Source organism: Microcebus murinus, chromosome X (assembly GCF_040939455.1).
Source record: "Microcebus murinus isolate Inina chromosome X, M.murinus_Inina_mat1.0, whole genome shotgun sequence".
NCBI lineage: Eukaryota > Metazoa > Chordata > Mammalia > Primates > Cheirogaleidae > Microcebus > Microcebus murinus.
In genome coordinates, this window is record NC_134136.1 from 80,805,183 (window position 1) to 80,824,036 (window position 18,854).

The 18,854-nt window shown below is 48.4% G+C and overlaps 1 protein-coding gene across 4 annotated transcripts in view; it reads left to right on the forward strand.

Annotated features, from left to right (window-relative positions):
• The first annotated feature begins 470 nt into the window (after positions 1-470).
• The window catches only part of GYG2 (glycogenin 2), a 41,180-nt gene continuing 22,796 nt past the window's right edge, over positions 471-18,854 (forward strand). For 3 of the 4 annotated variants that reach the window (XM_075999094.1, XM_075999095.1, XM_075999097.1), the window contains exons 1-4: positions 471-633; positions 1,059-1,190; positions 4,179-4,294; positions 9,062-9,203. In XM_075999094.1, the coding sequence (XP_075855209.1) occupies positions 4,246-4,294; positions 9,062-9,203 (191 nt within the window). In that variant the 5' untranslated portion in view covers positions 471-633; positions 1,059-1,190; positions 4,179-4,245. The remainder of the gene's footprint in view (positions 634-1,058; positions 1,191-4,178; positions 4,295-9,061; positions 9,204-18,854) is intronic. The other variant, XM_075999096.1, reaches the window with a different exon arrangement.

The window sequence follows — 18,854 nt, forward strand, 5'->3', positions numbered from 1 at the left end:
GCCGGGCACATTCGCGCACACGTGTGCTCGCTCATCCATGAACGCACGCGCGCGCGCACAGCCGGTCGCTCCCTCGCCCCTCCCATTCATCAGCTGAGTCCTGATCACTCATTTACTCTGTTTCCCTCTCTCGTTTATTCACGCACGCACTCATGCACCGACACATCCGTCCCTGTTTTCTTCTCTCACCCATGCATTCAATAATTTCGCCCCTCCCCGCCCTCCCCCCCCCACCCAGGAGATTTCCAGCGCGGCCTCCACCCGGCTGGGCTGCGCGCTGGCCTTGGGCCCGGGCCCTTGCAGCCACGGCAAACATTTACTTTGGGGCTGGCTGATTAAAGGTTAAGTGTCCAAACCTAGAAACCGCGAGCTGCCGGATTCCACGGGGAGGGGGCCGGGCGGGCGCGGGGCGGGGCGCGGGCCCTGGGGCGGCCCCGGGTGGGGTGCCAGGCTCGGCCTCTCTCCTGGGCGGGTGGCCGGGGCTGCGCGCGGGGGCTGCAGCGCGGAGGCGGCGGGGACCCGGGCCCGCGGCCACTGGGCGCAGGCGGGGCCTGGCTTCCGGAGAGGGGCCAATCGCGGGCCGCGGGGCCGCCAGCGCCGGGCGGGGGCAGAGGCTGCGGGAGAGCCCAGGAGGTGCGTGGGGGGCGCAGGGGGCCGGAGGGCTGGGGGCAGGGGCGCCGGCCCCGGGCCGAGGCTGCCGGAGCGCGGAGGAGGTGCGGGGCCTGGGGGAGGGACGCGGGACCGGGTGGAGGCGGCCGGAACGCTGGGGAGGCTTGGGGGCCGGGGTGGGGGAACGGGAGTGGAGCAGGGGATGACGGCCCAGGGTCGGGACCGAGGATGCCGGGGACTCAAAGGAGCTACGGGGCGCGGCAGGGTCTTGGGCGGGGGGCAGGCAGAGGCTGCCCCAAAGCGCAGGGGAAGAGGTGCAGGGCGTGGGGGTGGCGGGGCTGGCCGGGGCGCAGGTGCCACGGGGCGCGTAAGGGGCCGGGGGGGGGGGTGGGGGACGCCGGCGGGGGCCGCAGCCGAGGGAGTCAGGAGCGTCGCGCTGCCGCCCACAGGCCTGAAGTCCCCACGGGTCCGCGCGAGACGGCGGCGCCTCTGCTCTGCGGGCGCGTGGCGGCCTGGACGATCTACCCACTGCGCCTGGGCGCACGCCGGCCCCCTGCGCCCAGCGACTCGGACCATGTCGGGTGAGTATGCCAAGGCCCCCTGTGCTTTCAGCCTGCCTGAGCCCAGTCTCTCTGGTGACATTGGTTTGCGCTGGGGAGACACCCCCCCCCCGGACCCCCCCAACCCCCAACTCTGAAGTCTCAATTGTCCGGAACCCAGAAGTCGCCATCTGGGCCAAGTCTTTTCTTAGGGGTGGGAGGGGCTGGCGCCCTGCGTGGCTGGTGGAGACCAGGGAGGGTCCCAGCAGTTGGGACAGGGGTTATTTATAGCACGTGAAGGGGGGCAGGGATTTCTCAATTTTCCTTCTGTAGAATGTAGCCCTGGGAGTTTCAATGGGCTGTCTGGGATTCTTACTGCCTGGGAGACGCCTGGAACCAAGTCTGTACTCTTCAGGCACCCCCCAAACTCTGGGGAGACAGAGCTTTTGAGTCTCTGCAGTTCAGACCGTGAACTTAATTTCTTTCTTTCTTCCCCTCCCCTAATAAAGATCCTTAATCCTCCAGGAAGCAGATGGCCCCACAGGGACTTCAGGCAAGGCCTGATTCCCCCTGTCTTGGGACTTCAGATTTGGAGAGTTGACTTGCGAGTGTGATGATAAATTGTAACCCCAACGCACAGGAAAGATACTAGTCCTGCTTTTCTTTGTTTTGTTTTGTTTTTAATCATTAAGACACCCCCTCTTGTTGTACCAGAGCAGACTCAAATCATTCATGAGTGTGTTTAGAAACAAACAAACAAAACAGATTACTCTTTTATTCGGAGGAGGGTGTTGGTCCTTCCCGGAGCTGTGTCTGTTCCGTTTCCCCCCATTCCGGCCTCAGAAAGGAAAACGGTCCGGGCAGGGGTACTAAGGGCTGTTTTCGGGAGGCACGCTGTAAAAATTCTGCTCTGAGGAACCGCAGAAAAGATTCTCTGTCTCGGGGACAGGTTTGGAGCTCTGCAAAGAGAAAACCGCATGTTTCCCCAAGGCGGCTAGGGTCTGCATAATGGCAGCATTCACGGAGGACAGTCGGACACATCTTGGTCAGCCTGGGAATGTGCTAGAAGGGGGAGATCCAACTCTTTGCAGAAAACAAACAGCTCCTTTGAGTAGAGAGAGAGAGGGACCAACGGGGAAGCCACCAGTGTTATTTTGGTGGGTGTTTGGAAGATGGGTTTAGTGCAAACAAGCAGGCAGGCAGCGGACGGGTAGGAATAAACATTTCTGGCAGACGTTATAAAATGCTGAGCCACTGCCGTCTCCAGGCTGGACGAGGTTTTGGGGAGAATGTCTGCTTTCTTGGCTTGGAGCTGGGGTACAAGCAACAGATTTTCTTCCGTTTACCCGCTCTCGGGGCAGATGCTAAAAGTCACCACACTGGGGACATGATAAGTGGAGACTCCCTCGTTGGGTAATTGGGGATGTCCTTTGGTGCCATAGCAAGACTTGATCACGTGCAGTTCCTTCAAGACAGGGCGATGTGGAAGCTCAACACGGACCGATCCATTTTTCATCCGTTGGTGCACTAAAAACCACTGGTCTGCCTTTGCGTTTTAGATGGATTTCGCAGCTTCCCGTGCATGGGCCGGCAGTGGCCAACTTTCAGGGCTGCACCTTTTTTTAACCAGAGTGAGATTTTTTTTGAGTGCTGGGGCCCTTGTGGCTAGAGGGAGATATCTCGTGTCCACTGGTGCGATCTTGTCTTTGTGTTGGTGCCATCAATAATCCGTCTACACCCCGTGTCTCTCTCTCTCTCTCTCTCTCTCTCTCTCTCTCTCTCTCTCTCTCTCTCTCTCCTCCCCGTAAAGCAGGAAGCTTTTGGAAAAAGAATCACCTGTCCTCATGAACTTTGATGCTCATCTATCTGTGGGCGACCTTCCTCCCTTCTCCACGCCTCAGCCATCAGGGGGGCCCCCAAGACCTCCCAGGTGAAGCGTGTCACTTGGGGACCACAAAAGTATGCCTGGTCTCAGGGACTCGTGGCTTCTACGTGCCTGAAACATTGGTTTTTTTTTTAACCCTACACATGTTGCCCAGGCGCCCAGACTCAGTGGGTGGGAAACGTGGAATGGCTGAACACTTCATTTCTCTGGTCTCCGGTTTTACGACTCTTCCACGGTGGCCCATTTTACCAGCAATGACTGAAGCCTCTTTGAGCTAAGTAGGTGTCGGTTTCTGTAGCCACACAAATCCAGGTGTGCCTCTGAGCACTGAAAGAACACATGAGTAAGCAGAAAATGATCCAGTGAGATATTTTTCATGCCTCTGTGTGACCATCCAGTTATTAATAGAAATACTTTAATGCCCTTTTTAGGAATATCCAAACTGAAAAAAAAAAAAAAAACCAATCAACTTTTCTTGTAGCTCTGCTGGGATTTTTTTTCCCCCCTTTTTGAGAAGGATCTAATGCAAATTGCTTACATACACCATAAATAGATGATTATACTGGTGGAAATGTAGCTCAGTAGGAGAAAGAAGTTTCCTAGCCTGCAGAGGGTTGTTGAATGTCAAGTTAAACTTCCAAGTGTCATTGGGTCCTGAGTTTCAGGCTGGCATAACAGAGTCCCACAGACAGGGTGGCTTGGACAAATGACGTTTGTTCTCTCATGTCCTGGAAGCTGGAAGTTCCCAGATCCAGGTGTCTCAGGGCTGGTTCCTTCTGGGTCCTCTCTCCTGGGCGTGTAGACGCCGTCTCATCCCTGTGTCCTCACAGGGGTCGTCCCTCTGTGCATGTCTGTGTCCTAGTCTCCTCTTCCTATAAGGACACCAGTCCTGTTGGATCAGGGCTCACCCTAGTGACCTCAGTTTACCTTAATTGACCTCTTTAAAGACCCATCTCCAAATACAGGCACTTTCTGAGATACGGGGGGCTAGGACTTTAGCATGGGAATTTGGGGAGGTGTCATACTCAGTCCATAACACCTGTCAATAGTAACGGTTCCATTATGACCCCATGAAGAGCTACAACCCCACCGCACAGGGTTACCCATTATTGAGTACTTTGGCATTTTTCTTGTGTCTTCCCCAGTTCCTCGCTTTGGGCCAATTCAGCTAGATCTTCTCCCTCTCCGGGCAGCCAGAGGGATGTTTCTACAATGCGAACCGGACCTTCTTTCAGGGCTTGGGACCCTCAAAGAGCTCCTGGTAACTCTCAAGATAAAAGAAAAATTCTGAATGTCACTTTCATGGCCCTCCTCCCCTGGCCCCGTGTCTGCACACCCACCCTTGTTCTCGGGCTCCGGCCAGGCTGGGCGGGTTTGTCCTGCCCAGAGGCTGCTGCACCCAACTGCTGACGTCCACCCTTCACCTCAGCTCCCGGATTTTTCTTTGGCAAGTTGCCTCCTCTGTCCTTGCTTTCTTATTTTTAGTTTGGTTTATTGTTTGAGGCAGGAGGGAGTCATTCTTTTGAGGGCTTCTGTGGGCTTTGGAGTCAGAGGGGATAGTTACTTAAATCGTAAAACCCTGGTTTGATTGATTGATTGATTGATTGATTGATTGAGGTCATTGAAGTGCATTTCAGAGTTGGGATGGGCATTCGTGATGGGAAATGTGTGCACCCACCAGGTCTAGACATCCCTGCATAGATGGGAGCCGTATTGATTCGTGTTTATTGATCCATTGGCAGGTCGATTGATAAGATCTCCCTGGGCTTTCAGCCCTGTGCTTTCATTGTTCGCCTTTCAGAACGTCCGCTGGCCAGAGCACTTGCTTCCTTTCCTAGAGCAAGTGCGTTGGGGTGCTGAAACCATTCATTCATTAGGGCTGCTGTTCCGCAGGCTCCTGAGGACAGAGATTGTGCCTTGTCAGTCCTGGGGCTCCACGCCTTGCATGGGCCACATGCACGAGAGATGCCTGGGAGAGTAGTTGCAGACTGGGTTTAAGTAAATTCCCCCCCCCAGAGCTTATGTCTCTTTAGAAGCTGTGAGTGGGTGTTTATTTGGAAATAAGGTCTTCGCAGATGTAACTAGTTAAGGATCTCGAGGTGAGATTGCTTTGAATGTAGCGTGGACCCTAAAGCCAACAGCAGGTGTCTTTATAAGAAGAGGAGACACAGACAGAAACAGAGATGAGGCCACAACAAAACACGGGCAGAGAGTGGAGTGATGTGTCTGCACCCCAAGGCACAGTTGGAGCCCCCACAGCTGGACGAGGGGAGGAAAGGTTTGCAAGAAGGTCTCCAAGTGATGGGTGGTCATTCCAGCAGCCACCACGTGCCTGGGAGGGGAGGAAGTCCCAGGAGAACTAAGGGGATGATAGCATCCCCAAAGGAGGACCCAGAGGTGTCTGGTTGAGCATGGGACCCAAGTGTTCGGGACACGAAATGACCGGCAGTGTGGACTGGACTTTAATTTGCAGCCAGTGGGGACACCCTTCGCGATGGGCTGGTTTATCAGGGCAGCCCATGATGTCACCATGTGTCGGGGAGAAAGGATGTTGTCATAAGAACAAAGAAGACAGAAAAGCAGGGTCACAATCTGCAGGGTGGAACAGAGGATGCTAAGGCGGTGGAGAATTGGCGTGGTTGGTGGAAAGACCCACTTTGCCGCGTGTTCTGGTGTGCCTGGCTGTTAAGACTGACCTCATGTTAGTTTTGCAAGGTGAAAAGGTTGGATTGGAGGCAGGGGCATCCCTCCTTACTGGGTCACCAGGATAGATATTCTGCAGGGCTCATTCTTGTAGGGCCAGCCGTCCTGCTAGCATGGTCTGACCTCAGACTCCTGTGTCAGGAGGAACCTACAGGAGCCTGGCCTTTGGACTGTGACTTAGGCTCCTTCTCAGACTCAAGCTACACAGGGACATGGATTCCTCTGAGCGTCTCAAAATGGTAGAGACAGAACACTCAGCCCAGGAAGAAATCTCAGAACTGAAGCCCACCCCTCTGGGGTTGTTTCCCTTTTGTCTATATTATTATATAGACATACACTTCATAGTTCTATATTATTATATAGACAGAAAGGAAAACAATATAAATATATTGTTCATATTTTCTAAATGATGAACTTCATTACCTCACCTCTCTTTCATTCAAATCATCTTTAAACAGTATTAATTGGATTTCAACAGTCCGTAAATTGGAGATTACATGAAAGTTAGAATACAGCCAATGAAGACTAAAAATTGTAACTAGCACTTTGCTTTCAGTTCAATATTATGTTGAGCATGATTCCCTTCATAACATGTGTACATATCTCTATACACACGTTATAATGTATATATGTTGATTTATCTTAGTTTTTACTTTGCCATCTACTGTAGCATTTAAGCACACATGCACATATATATTTAAATTAAACGAATACAATCCCATATTCCATATGGAACACATACTCAAGTACCTGCCTAAGAAATAGTGTGTGTTTAGTGAATGTGCAGGAGCTGTGCTATTTGGTCTGGGTATAAAATTTGTGTGTGGTCAATGAATGTGCAGGGGCTGTGCTATTTGGTCTGGGTATAAAATTTGTGTGTGGTCATTGAATGTGCAGGGGCTGTGCTATTTGGTCTGGGTATAAAATTTGTGTGTGGTCATTGAATGTGCAGGGGCTGTGCTATTTGGTCTGGGTATAAAATTTTAGGATGAAGACCATTTTGGTCATAACCTAGGTATGATGCTTTGCCTTAGTAGACACTGTTGATGATAAGAAGTCTGACCCTCATCCTTTGTAGGACTACCCTGGATTTTTTTTTATTTTTTTGGAGCTTTTAGGATATTCATCTTATTTTTGGTATTTTGAAATTTCATAAAAAATATACTCAAGATGAAGACTGTTTGTTGTTTATTCTGCATACTCTGTGGGCTTTTTAAAATCTGAAGATTTCGACTTTCTGCTGTTAAGAAAATTTCCTGTTTAATTTCTTTGAAAACTTTTCTTTCTTCTTTTTTTTTTCCCTCTGTTCTCTCATTCCAGAAGCCATGTTGGTGAACCTCCTGAATTAATCCCGTAGGTTTTGAGCTCTCTCAGAATTTTCATTTGTTGTTTTATTCTACTTCATGAGAGATTTCCTCGGTGACATTTTCCAAACCTTTTGTGATACCATTTTCATGTCAGTAAATCCTATTTTTAATTTCTAAGAGCTATTTTGTATCCGTGGACTGTTCTTTATCTACAGCATTTGATTCTTGGTTTAAAGATGTATATTTTTTCACCCAGTCTCTTGGAAGAATGCTGATCACTGCAGTTGGAGTTTTTAAATGTCTATCGTTTGTTTATTCCTTGAATTTCTGTTCCCTGGAATGTCTTGTGCTTCTCGAGTTCTTCCCACACTTCCCCATAACTTTTCGGTTCTCTCTTCTCTGTGGAAGGTGTTTTACAACTATTTGCTGATCCTTTCCATCTACGCATGTAAAGATGAGTAATGCCGTTGAGCTCTGCCTGCAGGCAAAGGTTGCAGACTTGTCAGAATCTGTCAAGGTTCTGTTACAAGTTAGGAATTCCAGTTCTTAATGGTGGTGAATTTTTCTGAGACCTTTCATTTCCTTTAGAGTAGATCTTACTGTCTTTTTTTTTTTTATCCTTCTGGGTATGGGAATATTTGACTTTGGAGAATGCCGCAGAATTTCAGGGGATTCTCCAGTCTCCAGCCTCTTGTCCACTGCTGTTCTTGTGATGTGGGTCCAAGCGGGGTGGACACAGGCTGGCTGGGCTGGTCATCTTGCTGGTCCTGGAGTGGGGATCTCCTTTACATGTGCCAAGAGCTACCTTGCTCCCTCTGTAGCCAGACATCTGCAGAAATCTCCTGTAGGCAGAGGGCTTTCTCCTGCCTCGCTGGTGGCTGGGGGTCACACTGGCATTCCTTGGCACACTTTATAGTTCATTCTCCTTTTATTTCAGGGGCAGGGAAGGGGAAACTGGGAGCCTCCCAACCTCTATCTTTCCTTGGAAGATTCCCCTTTCACATTTTCATCATGAATCTGCATTGGTCAAAGCAAGCATGGGCCAGCGCGGTGGCTCACGCCTGTAATCCTAGCACTCTGAGAGGCCGAGGCGGGTGGATCTCTCAAGCTCAGGAGTTCAAAACCAGCCTGAGCAAGAGCGAGACGCCGTCTCTACTAAAAATAGAAAGAAATTAATTGGCCAGCTAAAAATATATAGAAAAGATTAGCCGGGCATGGTGGCGCATGCCTGTAGTCCCAGCTACTCAAGAGGCTGAGGCAGGAGGATCACTTGAGCCCAGGAGTGTGAGGTTGCTGTGAGCTAGGCTGATGCCACAGCACTCTAGCCTGGGCAACAGAGTGAGACTCTGTCTCAAAATATATATAGACAGATGATAGATACATAGATAATTAATAGATGATGGGTAGATATAGATGGATGGATAGATGGATGATAGATACATAGGTGATGGGTTGGTAGATAGTTTCTTTCTCTCTCCTACTGAGACGTTAGGAAACTGAGAACATTTTGGTGGATGAAACAATATAGCTTTTCTGCTTCCATCTCCACGGCCGCCTCCTACATCCTTGAGTCAATGTCATTTAAACAACTGGCGTGTGCAGAATTCAGCACATTAACCGCCACGTGAGTTGTATTTAACTCACGCTGGCTTTGAGCCCGGGGCCTCGTGAAGCGTATGTAACTCACGTCTCTTCCTCCAGGGAGGCACGTGGTGTGCAGGCAACTCACACTGACACTCCGTAACATACCTGTTACATGATGCGTGGCCCCGGGCAAAACCCTGCAGCTGGGTCATGCAAATCTCCCTTTCTGAAAGCGTTCTTCTGTTTTGCTTCGTTCGCACGAAAGGGTGTGTGTGATGTATGATGCGTCACCTGGGAACGTTTTGGAGTGTTGCGTCGTGTGCTCAGTACGATTGATGACTCTTGACAGAGGACATAAGGTGTCCTCTGTCTGGCCCCATCTTCTCCTGAGTCCCTGGGGAGTGTAACTCCGGTGTTTCCATCGATTTTCGCAGTGGTCGACCAAGCCTTTGTCACCCTGGCCACCAACGACATCTACTGCCAGGGAGCCCTGGTGCTGGGGCAGTCGCTCAGGAGCCACAGACTGACCAGGAGGCTGGTGGTGCTGATCACGCCGCAGGTGTCCGGCCCGCTCAGGTAAGACCTGCAGGTGCCACCTGCGCCCCGTGGTCTCCCCCCAACCCCCCGGCAGAAGGACGGGCACCTGTATTTCCTGGGGTCTGAGGAAGCGCCCTAATGACTGGCCGCCTTCCTTTGCAAGCCTGGACAGCCCCCGTGGCAGGCGCCGGACACCTGTAAAGTGCTTTCAAATCGCGATGAAAGCAGAGACACACCTGTCACCACGGAGTGGGACCGGCTTCGGGACACCTAAAAAAACAATAATTGTTCACGGTTACTGTTCATTCTCTCCATTTTGGGAACTCAAAAGTCAATTTTTTTTTTCTGAGCGAGGAAGGAAAAAAAAAAAAAGAAAACGTTGAAAGGCAGCTGCCATTCAATTAAGTTGAGAGTGATAGAATTTCATATCCGGGTTGGAAGGTAGCATCTTCTAATAGACAGAGCCAGTTTCTGTTTCCTCTTGGATGCATGTCTTTCTGTTAAAGGTTTTCAATAAAATGTGAATGCGTATGGGTATCTCTGGGTGGCAGTGCATGGGTGTTCTGCTGTCCTGTCTCCCGGATGTCTAGGTTTGAGGTATAGCTCTTTGTTTCTCTTCTCTTCTCTTCTCTTCTCTTCTCTTCTCTTCTCTTCTCTTCTCTTCTCTTCTCTTCTCTTCTCTTCTCTTCTCTTCTCTTCTCTTCCCTTTCCTTTTTCCTTTCCTTTTCCTTTTCCCTTTCCTTTCCTTTCCTTCCCTTTCCTTCCTTTCCTTTCCTTCCCTTTCCTTTCCTTCCCTTTCCTTTCCTTCCCTTTCCTTCCTTTTCCTTCCTTTCCTTTCCTTTCCTTTCCTTTCCTTTCCTTTCCTTTCCTTTCCTTTCTTTTCCTTTCCCTTCCTTTCTCCTTTCCTTCCCTTTCCTTCCCTTTCCTTCCCTTTCCTTCCCTTCCTTTCCTTTCCTTTCCTTTCCTTTCCTTTCCTTTCCTTTCCTTTCCTTTCCTTTCCTTTCCTTTCCTTTCCCCTTCCCTTCCCTTCCCTTCCCTTCCCTTCCCTTTCTTCTTTCTTTCTTTCTTTCTTTCTTTCTTTCTTTCTTTCTTTCTTTCTTTCTCTCTCTCTCTCTCTCTCTCTCTCTCTCTTTCTCTCTTTCTCTCTTTCTCTCTTTCTCTCTTTCTCTCTTTCTCTCTTTCTCTCTTTCTCTCTTTCTCTCTTTCTTTCTTTCTTTCTTTCTTACAGAGCCTTGCTCTGTCACTCAGGCTAGAGTACAATGGTGTCATCAAAGCTCACTGCAGCCTCATATTCTTGGGTTCAAAGGATCCTCCTTCCTCAGCCTCCCGAGTAGCTGGGACTATAGGTGCATGCGCCACCACGCCCGGCTAATTTTTCTATTTCCAGTGGAGACGGGGCCTCGAGCTTGCTCAGGCTGGTCTCGAACTCCCGAGCTCAAGCGATCCTCCCGCCTCGGCCTCCCAGAGTGCTGGGATCACAGGCGTGCGCCACCACGCCTGGCTGCAAGTATTTTTTGAATGAGCCTCTCTTTCACAATCTGAGAAACACACTGTCGATGGGCAAAAGACTGCATCTTGGTTTGTATGCACAGGAATGGCTGGATGTCAGACGGGGAAGGAGGGAATGCCAGCCAGGCAGAACGGGAAACATGGTAGTGTGTGTGCGTGCATGCGCGCGCGTGCGTGTGTGTGTGTGTGTGTGTGTGTGTGTCGGATCTGGGACATCTGCCCAAGTGCCAAGGACAGAGCAGCTGTCCACACCGGCCAGGGCCCCTGGGCCCCCAGAGCCGGGACGGCCCGACGGCAGTGCCCATGGGCGGCACCAAGATAGACACAACGCCTGCTCATTGACCACTCCAGACTCCTGCGCGGCTGCCCGCTGTGCTTGCATGTTTTCCTAGACCCCCTGGGCAGGTGCAGGATTGCCAAGACCCAGTCCACATCACATCTCTTGTGCTTCAGCACTGCACTTTTGCCCCCGCTACCAGTGACGCGAGGTAGTGAGTGCTAACAGCGTCGGACCCTGCTAAATCAGGCGGGCGTGCGGGCCGACGGGAGCAGGGTGGAGGCACAGGCGGGCAGGGAGAGCATGCACAGAGCCCGGCTTGAGCTCTTGGAAATAAGCCAGTTTATTTCCTGGGAAGATGACAAGGAAACTGGGTCAGTTTGGGGGCCAGGGGTTTAGGATCCAGGGGCTGCGTGTGGCTTGGATGGAAATCACCCCATACAGCCTGAGCGGGAGCCCCGTGGACACTCCACACTGAGGTCCGTAAGGATGTCTGCGCTTGTACACGGTACATCCATGCACAGACACTGAAGTCCCTCAGTGTGCCAGTTCTGTAGAGTGGATCATGCATGAACGCCTGGCCCAGGGGTGTGGTGGCGCGTGCCTGTAGTCCCAGCTACTCGGGAGGAGGCTGAGGCAGGAGGATTGCTTGAGCCCAGGGGTCTGAGGCTGCTGTGAGCGAGGCTGACGCCACGGCACTCCAGCCCGGGCGACAGAGCAACACTTCTGTCTAAAAAAAAAAAACAAAAAAAAAACATCGAGGTGCGCTTTTAAGAGAGAGAGACATGAGCCAGCATTTTGCAGGGATAGCGTGCATTTCGATAGCTCGCTCAGAAAATGATTTATCTCCTCCGGATGCTCCCAGGTAGAACGGCGGCACCTCGGTTCAGCCGTCCAGGTAAACGGCTACACTCTTGGTTGGGAGAGGAAGAAATAGGGTGTTCTTCTTCTCTTTTCTTCTTCTTTTCCTAAGAAAGAGAATCCTCTTGCAGGTGGCGGATGGGAGGACAGACGGGAGAAGAGCCGGGGTTTAGCGGTGTGAGTGTCGGACCTGGGGTTGTTGCTTCTGTGGAGTTGGGATCTCTCTCCCCAGGCTGGAAGCCCAGGGAAGGCGTTTGGGTCCCCACTTGGGGACAGGGGTCTTCCAGGGAAGAGCGTCGGCCGTAATTGCAAGACGGTGCGCAGAGAGAGGAGCTTGCGTCTGGTTTGTCTGTCCCCTCTAGATGGTTCATAAATTCGCCAGAGACGTGAGCCAGGAGAGCCCCACAGCAGGGCGGGAGTGGGGCAGGTGGCACTTCTCGGTGGCCTCAGTGCAGATGTGGGCGGATGTGGTGAGGAGGTGAGGGCAGGGTGTTGTCCAGGGCGCCCACTTTCGGAGCAGCAGAGCTTCGAGGAGTCGGGACCAAACGCCTGCATCTTGGCGGCAGTCGCAGGTTCCCGGGCGGCGTGACTTTGGTTCTCTTGGTGGTTGTAGGTTGAGCGAATTTGAGGAAAGCCCTGTTGGTGAGTTCGTTCCTGGGCAGGGTGATCACAGAACGGGGGCTGGCCTTTCTCCCCCTGGGAGGTCAGAGGAGATGGTTTTGGAGGTGACAGGCAGCGTGAGGGGAGAGGAGAGGCAGCCTCTCTGTTGGGTTGTTTTCCTAAGAACGTTCTGGGCGGTGGCTTTGAGAGCGAACAGCGCGCTGAGGACGGAAACGCGGGTGCTCTGCGGAATCCCCCAGACAGGCGGCTCGGGAGGTTTAGCTCGGGCGCGGGGACGGCCGTTCCGGGAAGGGGCTGTCCCGGTCAGGGTTAGTAGAGGCGGTACCAGGAGAGGAAGCTGCACCAGGGAGTGACAGTGGCTCGCACCTGGGCGGACAGATTCATTCCGCAGAGGAAAGAGCTGGGACTTCACCCGGCAGGGCTGTCCTGCCCTGACCCTGCAGGAATGACTACATGAGTGACGTGAACAGTTAGCTTGGGCAGCTCCCCGGGTTTGAGGTTTAACACAGGGATGGCCACACTAGAAATGGTCGTTATAAACAGAATCATTACCAGGAAACCCAAGATGTGGATTTTACACTTTATTATCTAATGCCTCTTGCCTGAATTCTCAGTCAGGAAAAAAAGTATATATGTAACCATCCCTGCATTTTATCTTCCTTCTGTGTGTTATCTGATATCTCTCTATCCTTTATTAAGTAAGGATATTGAGTAATACGGATTCCTTTAAATATGCATAGCTTTGTAAATATGTTTACAACAATTATTTCCTTTCCGTACTAGGTTTTTACTTGCTTGTTGTCTTGCGAACTTTCCCCAAAGTTCTGCATTTTCATACAACACTCAGTGAAAAAGTTTTTTTTCCTTGGGGCCATGGTTTTTTATTATGAAAATAGAATAAAAGCTTCGAAAACAAAACGATCCTTTCTAATGTAACGAAAAATTTATTTTTTTTTTAATTGTTTTGTGCGCGTGAGTTAGATGCAACTTGAAAAACAGTTCTCGTGGGTCCCAAGGCGAAGAGATGTGTGAGTTACATGTGCTTCACAAGGCCCCGGGCTCAAAACGAGCGCGAGTTAAATACAACTCACAGGGCAGTCGCTGTGTTAAGAAAGGAATGCTGATGTTAACTGGGTAGATGGTGAAGGCAACCCAAAGAGACCACCCATTGCTGAGGGACCATCTGGCGAGAGAGCCCGCCTCTTGGTGAAGGTCGAATCCTCAGAGAAGAATAAAGCCAGCATGAGTCTTGCAAAGAGAGTTTTCAACTTAAAGTGAAGGCATTGCTCTCAAGGGGATAGGAAGAGCGTACTTGTGAGAAAGAGCTATTGCAGGAAACAAGAGACGCGTTTGGAAAAGCTCTCAGGTGTGTGGCCGGGTGAGGTGGCTCACGCCTATATTCCCAGCACTCTGGGAGGCCGAGGCGGGAGGATCGCTTGAGGTCAGGAGTTTGAGACCAGCCTGAGAAAGAGCGAGACTCTGCTCTTTTCTATTTCTAAAAATAGAAAAATTAGCGGGGCGTGGTGGTGCATGCCTGTAGTCCCAGCTACTTGGGAGGTTGAGGCAAGAGGATCGCTTGAGCCCAGGAGTTTGAGGCTGCTGTGAGCTTGGCCGACGCCACGGCACTCTAGCGCAGGCAAGAGAGTGACACTGTCTTAAAAAAAAAAGATCCGAGGTGCACTTTGAATAAAATTCAGGAAAGCATAAAGCATAAACACATTGATTAAAAATAAGGTAGGAAAACATAGTGGGTTGAAAGGCTCTGGCTGTGTAAAATGGGAACAGAATAAGATGAGGAGTTGTTAAGAGTAAATAAAAATAGCATTAAAGTAAATATTTTAGAGAAGTCGTTCAATAAAATGAGCAGAGTCATACAAATTGCAGAGTCATCCGTACGGAAAATGTGAGTATCTTTCCAGCATCTGAGAAAATGCACATAGAAAGGGAAGCTCTAAAACAGAGATGTACCTACTTAACAACAGAAAGGTCAAATCAAGTGAAATAATCTGAGTCATCAAAGATGTACTTGAAGGATGCCCGGGATAGAGAAATAACAGGAAAAAAATGAGTATTGCCAAGCATGAGAAAACTAAATAATGCACACACACACACACACACACACACACACACACACACACATATATATATAGAGAGAGGAATTTTTTAAATTGTAGTGATAAAGATTTCTGTTACTATGCGCATACAAGAAAAAGAAATGTAGATTTGTCTGCAAAGAAAAAATTTGAAGAAAAAATCTAGATGACAATGTCAAAAGTCAGAAACCAGTGAGCATTTGGAATCATGAAAATGACCCTTTTAGGACCCGAGAATTTTATACCCAGCCAAGTTTGTCATTCCCCAGAAAGTGAAAGTCCTTAGAAAGTTTGCCATGGAAAAAATTGTTGGTTATTCACTGAGTGTTGTATAAAAATGCAGAACTTCAGGGAAAGTTATCAAGATAAGAAGCAAGTAAAAACCTAGCATGGAAAGGAAATACTTGTTGTACATATATTTACGAAGCAATGCAAATTTAAAGGAATCCGTAGTATTCAATATCTTTATTTAATAAAAGACAGATAGATATCAGATAACATGCAGAAGGAAAATAAAATGCAGAGATTGTTATATGGTTTTTTTTTTTTCTGAGTGAGAATTCAGGCAGGAGGCATTAGATAATAAAGTATAAAATTTACATCTTAGCTTTACTGGTAATGATCCCATATATATTGCATGTCAGTCACCATTACATAAAGCATATAAACAGCATCGATTATATATAGAGAGGAAAGGAGATACCTTCAGATGCAGCAGTATTTTTTAAAATCGTCCTAGTCCTTAAAGCAAATTACAAATAAATTCATCTAATGCATAATGCATAAGGCTTCCCTTAAATGATATACATTAAACAATAATCTCTTCTCTCAGCAGCCATGAACCACTTAGAAAAATTGATTTTATCCTAATGAGACAAGGAGGCATCTCATGTGTTACTTGGAGCAGAAATCGAACGTCATATTCTTTAACCATGGTATAATAAATCTAGACATCGATAGCTACACTAAAAAAAGGAACAAGCAAATTTAAACATGCAACCAGGGTCCCCTCAGACATTTTAAACGAGAAGCACTCTCCCAAATAACTCGTTCAGGGAACAGTTGAAAGCCTAAATTTTATATGATCTAAGAAACTCACTGCCATCTGAATGCCACCTATAAAACCAAAGAAGGTAACCAAGGTGCTATCAGAAAGAAAAACTTAAATGGCTGAAGAAATCATCCAGTTCAAATATTTCGTAAAATTAAAACAACCAAGGGAAAAAAAAAATACTGCATAAACCAAAGAGGAGGAAGAAATTCATAAAGGGAAAAAAACCTAAAACTAATGATTAGGAATAAGAAATGAATCCAAGTGTTGAGTCACTTAAAGAAATAAATATTTGATTGGAGAAAACATAATTGTGCAAAACTGAAATTAAGGCGTGAAAGTAAATACTATTTAGAACCTTTTGCTAATAGTATTGGAAGTGCTAAATAAATGCTTGATCTGTGGTCTAATCTTGGTCCAGCAATGACCAATGTTTAACATCAGCAGAAATAGAAAACTTTTTCAGACCCACAATCAGTGGAGGAATTGAGAATATTTTCAAAGCTTTTTCCTGTAGGAAGGCCCTGTGTCTTGGCCATTTTAACGGGAGTTCTGTTACGTCGACTATGATAAAATCCCATGCTATGTAAATGATCTTGGAGCTTAGAACAAGATCAATATGTTCACGTATGTTGAAAAACTGCCATAATCTTAAAAACTTGAAATCTGAAACTTGATGTGTGAGTTTGTGTTCTTCTATAAATAATAATAATAATAATAATAATAATAAAACCCCTGAATACAGAAAACTAAATAGGCAACTCTAGCTCTTTGTCATAGTGAGGTAAATAGTGCTTACTCTAAGACAGCAAAGATAGTTTATTATTTAAACAATATTATCAGTGGAATTCATCACATTAATATGTCAGAGAAAGGGCAAGGATGCGATCTTTTTGATGCAAAAATTAAGCATGTAACAAGATGAAGTCCAGATAGGTTATGAATCTAAAGGCAAACATTTAAAGTTTAGAAAAATCTTAGAAGGAAACAGATCAAGGTTTGTCAGCCCCCGGGCACGGCTGACATTTGGGGCCAGGTGTCTGGGGTGGGGTGGGGTTGTCCTGTGTACTTTGGGGTGTGTAGCCGGGTCCCCGCCCACCAGCTGCCAGTGGGATTACCTACCCTCTCCTGGCAGTTGCAATATCCCAAAATATCTCCAGACATTGATGTCCCTCGATGTCTCATTCATGTGAACTCTGGAAAGGCCGTTTTAAATTAGACAAAACAAAGAGAGGGAGATGGGCGCTGCCCTCGGTCAGAAATATTCTGTGCAAAAGGCAAAGGAGTTGAGGAACACAACCAATGGAGGTGTTTATAATGGAAATTATAAATAAATTGTCCATAGTGCGTGAAGAACTCCTGCAAACACTCGTGAGATTTGCACGGCTTGTCTCTGCACGCTGGAAGCAGAGAAAGATGGACATATAGAGTGATGGGTACCGAACAGGAATAATCAGCACTCATTTTGCATTCTCAAAAAAACAAAATTAAAGTCGTGCCAAGTCGGTAGGAATATTCTGAGGAATGTGTTATGATCAGTTAGGTTTGTCAGATATCTTTTTAAACATTGGCCTCTTTGGAGCAGACTTTCTTTTTGTTGTTGTTGTTGAGACAGAGTCTCACTGTGTTGCCCAGGCTAGAGTGAGTGCCGTGGCGTCAGCCTCGCTCACAGCAACCTCAAACTCCTGAGCTCAAGCGATCCTCCTGCCTCAGCCTCCCGAGTAGCTGGGACTACAGGCATGCGCCACCATGCCCGGCTAATTTTTTTTTTCTATGTATATTAGTTGGCCAATTCATTTCTTTCTATTTATAGTAGAGATGGGGGTCTCGCTCTTGCTCAGGCTGGTTTCGAACTCCTGACCTCGAGCGATCCGCCCGCCTCGGCCTCCCAGAGTGCTAGGATGACAGGCGTGAGGCACCGCGCCCGGCCGGGAGCAGACTTTCAACGCAGACAGCCAAGTGCTGGGATTGGACTTCAGCACAATTGGCTGTACTACCTCCTTCTCTTAACCATGCTTCCAATACATGGATCCTTGCATTGCGGTTTTTCTCTTGCCTACAATAGAAGCCCCTCGGGGCCTCCCGAGGACAAAGAGAAAATAAGAAAATACATTGGGCCACAGTGCACATTGCCCCGTGTTCAAGCCGCTGCGTTTAAGACGACAGTGGGCCAGGTTTTGGGGGAAAGAGTGACCACGTGTGTGGGCGGGCGGACACGTGTCCCTGGGGTCCTCTCTGTGGTCTGCCCTCTGAGTTTGCAGCAGTTACATTCTTTTATAGAACTGACCTCTCAAAGCCAAAAGGAAAAACGTAGATGAGTCTCTCACGGATTTTTGTCTCTTTGGGGTCAGTGAAAATGATCAACATGTATTCGTTTAAGTCTTTAAGGTCTACTCAAAATGAACGTCGCTTTTCTTTCCTTTTTTATTTTTTATTTATATATATTTTTTGAGACAGAGTGTTAGTCTGTCCACCCAGGCTAGAGTGCCGTGGTGTGACCCTAGCTCACAGCAACCTCAAACTCCTGGGCTCAAGCGATCCTCCTGCCTCAGCCTCCCCAGTAGCTGGGACTACGGACTCGCATCACCACACCCTGCTAATTTTTTCTATTTTTTTTTTTAGAAGAGATGGGGTCTCACTCTTGCTCAGGCTGGCATTGAACTCCTGAGCTCAAGCAGTCCTCTTGCCTCAGCCTCCCAGAGTGCTGGGATGGCAGGTGTGAGCAACCACACCCAGCAACTTGGAATTCCTTTGTAAGACCAACTTGCCATTCTTTTCCTGAAAAAAAAGGCAATAAACGACCTTCTTTCCTATTTATTTGTTTATTGCATTGTCATATCATCGCAGCATGGTGCATATTTATTTCGTACTTTGGGCTTATTGTTTATTTTGCTGATCAAATATTCTTTCTGCTTTCACAATTGGGGGTCTCTCTCCTAGTTGCCCCCCCCCGCCTTCTTTTGTCATGCCCCTGTCGTTTTTCTAGCACTTGCTCAATTTTTGCTTCCGTCCTCCCAAAATGTTCCAGGCTGGGTTGAAACAGGGTTATAAGCAACAGCAAATAAGTAAATGGAACAGAGGCGAATTTTGATTTGAGCCCGAGTGCGGTCTTTCCAGATCTGAGTCTCAGACTCGTAGGCAACTAACAACGGTGTAGCTTTTGAATACGTAAACTCAAAACCAATGGAGATTGTCACATCCGGACACCTGTTGGTTTCTACTTGCTCAGCATTCACTCCTGTCTGCTCATGCCTTTCAAAGAGGGAAGCAACCTTCCC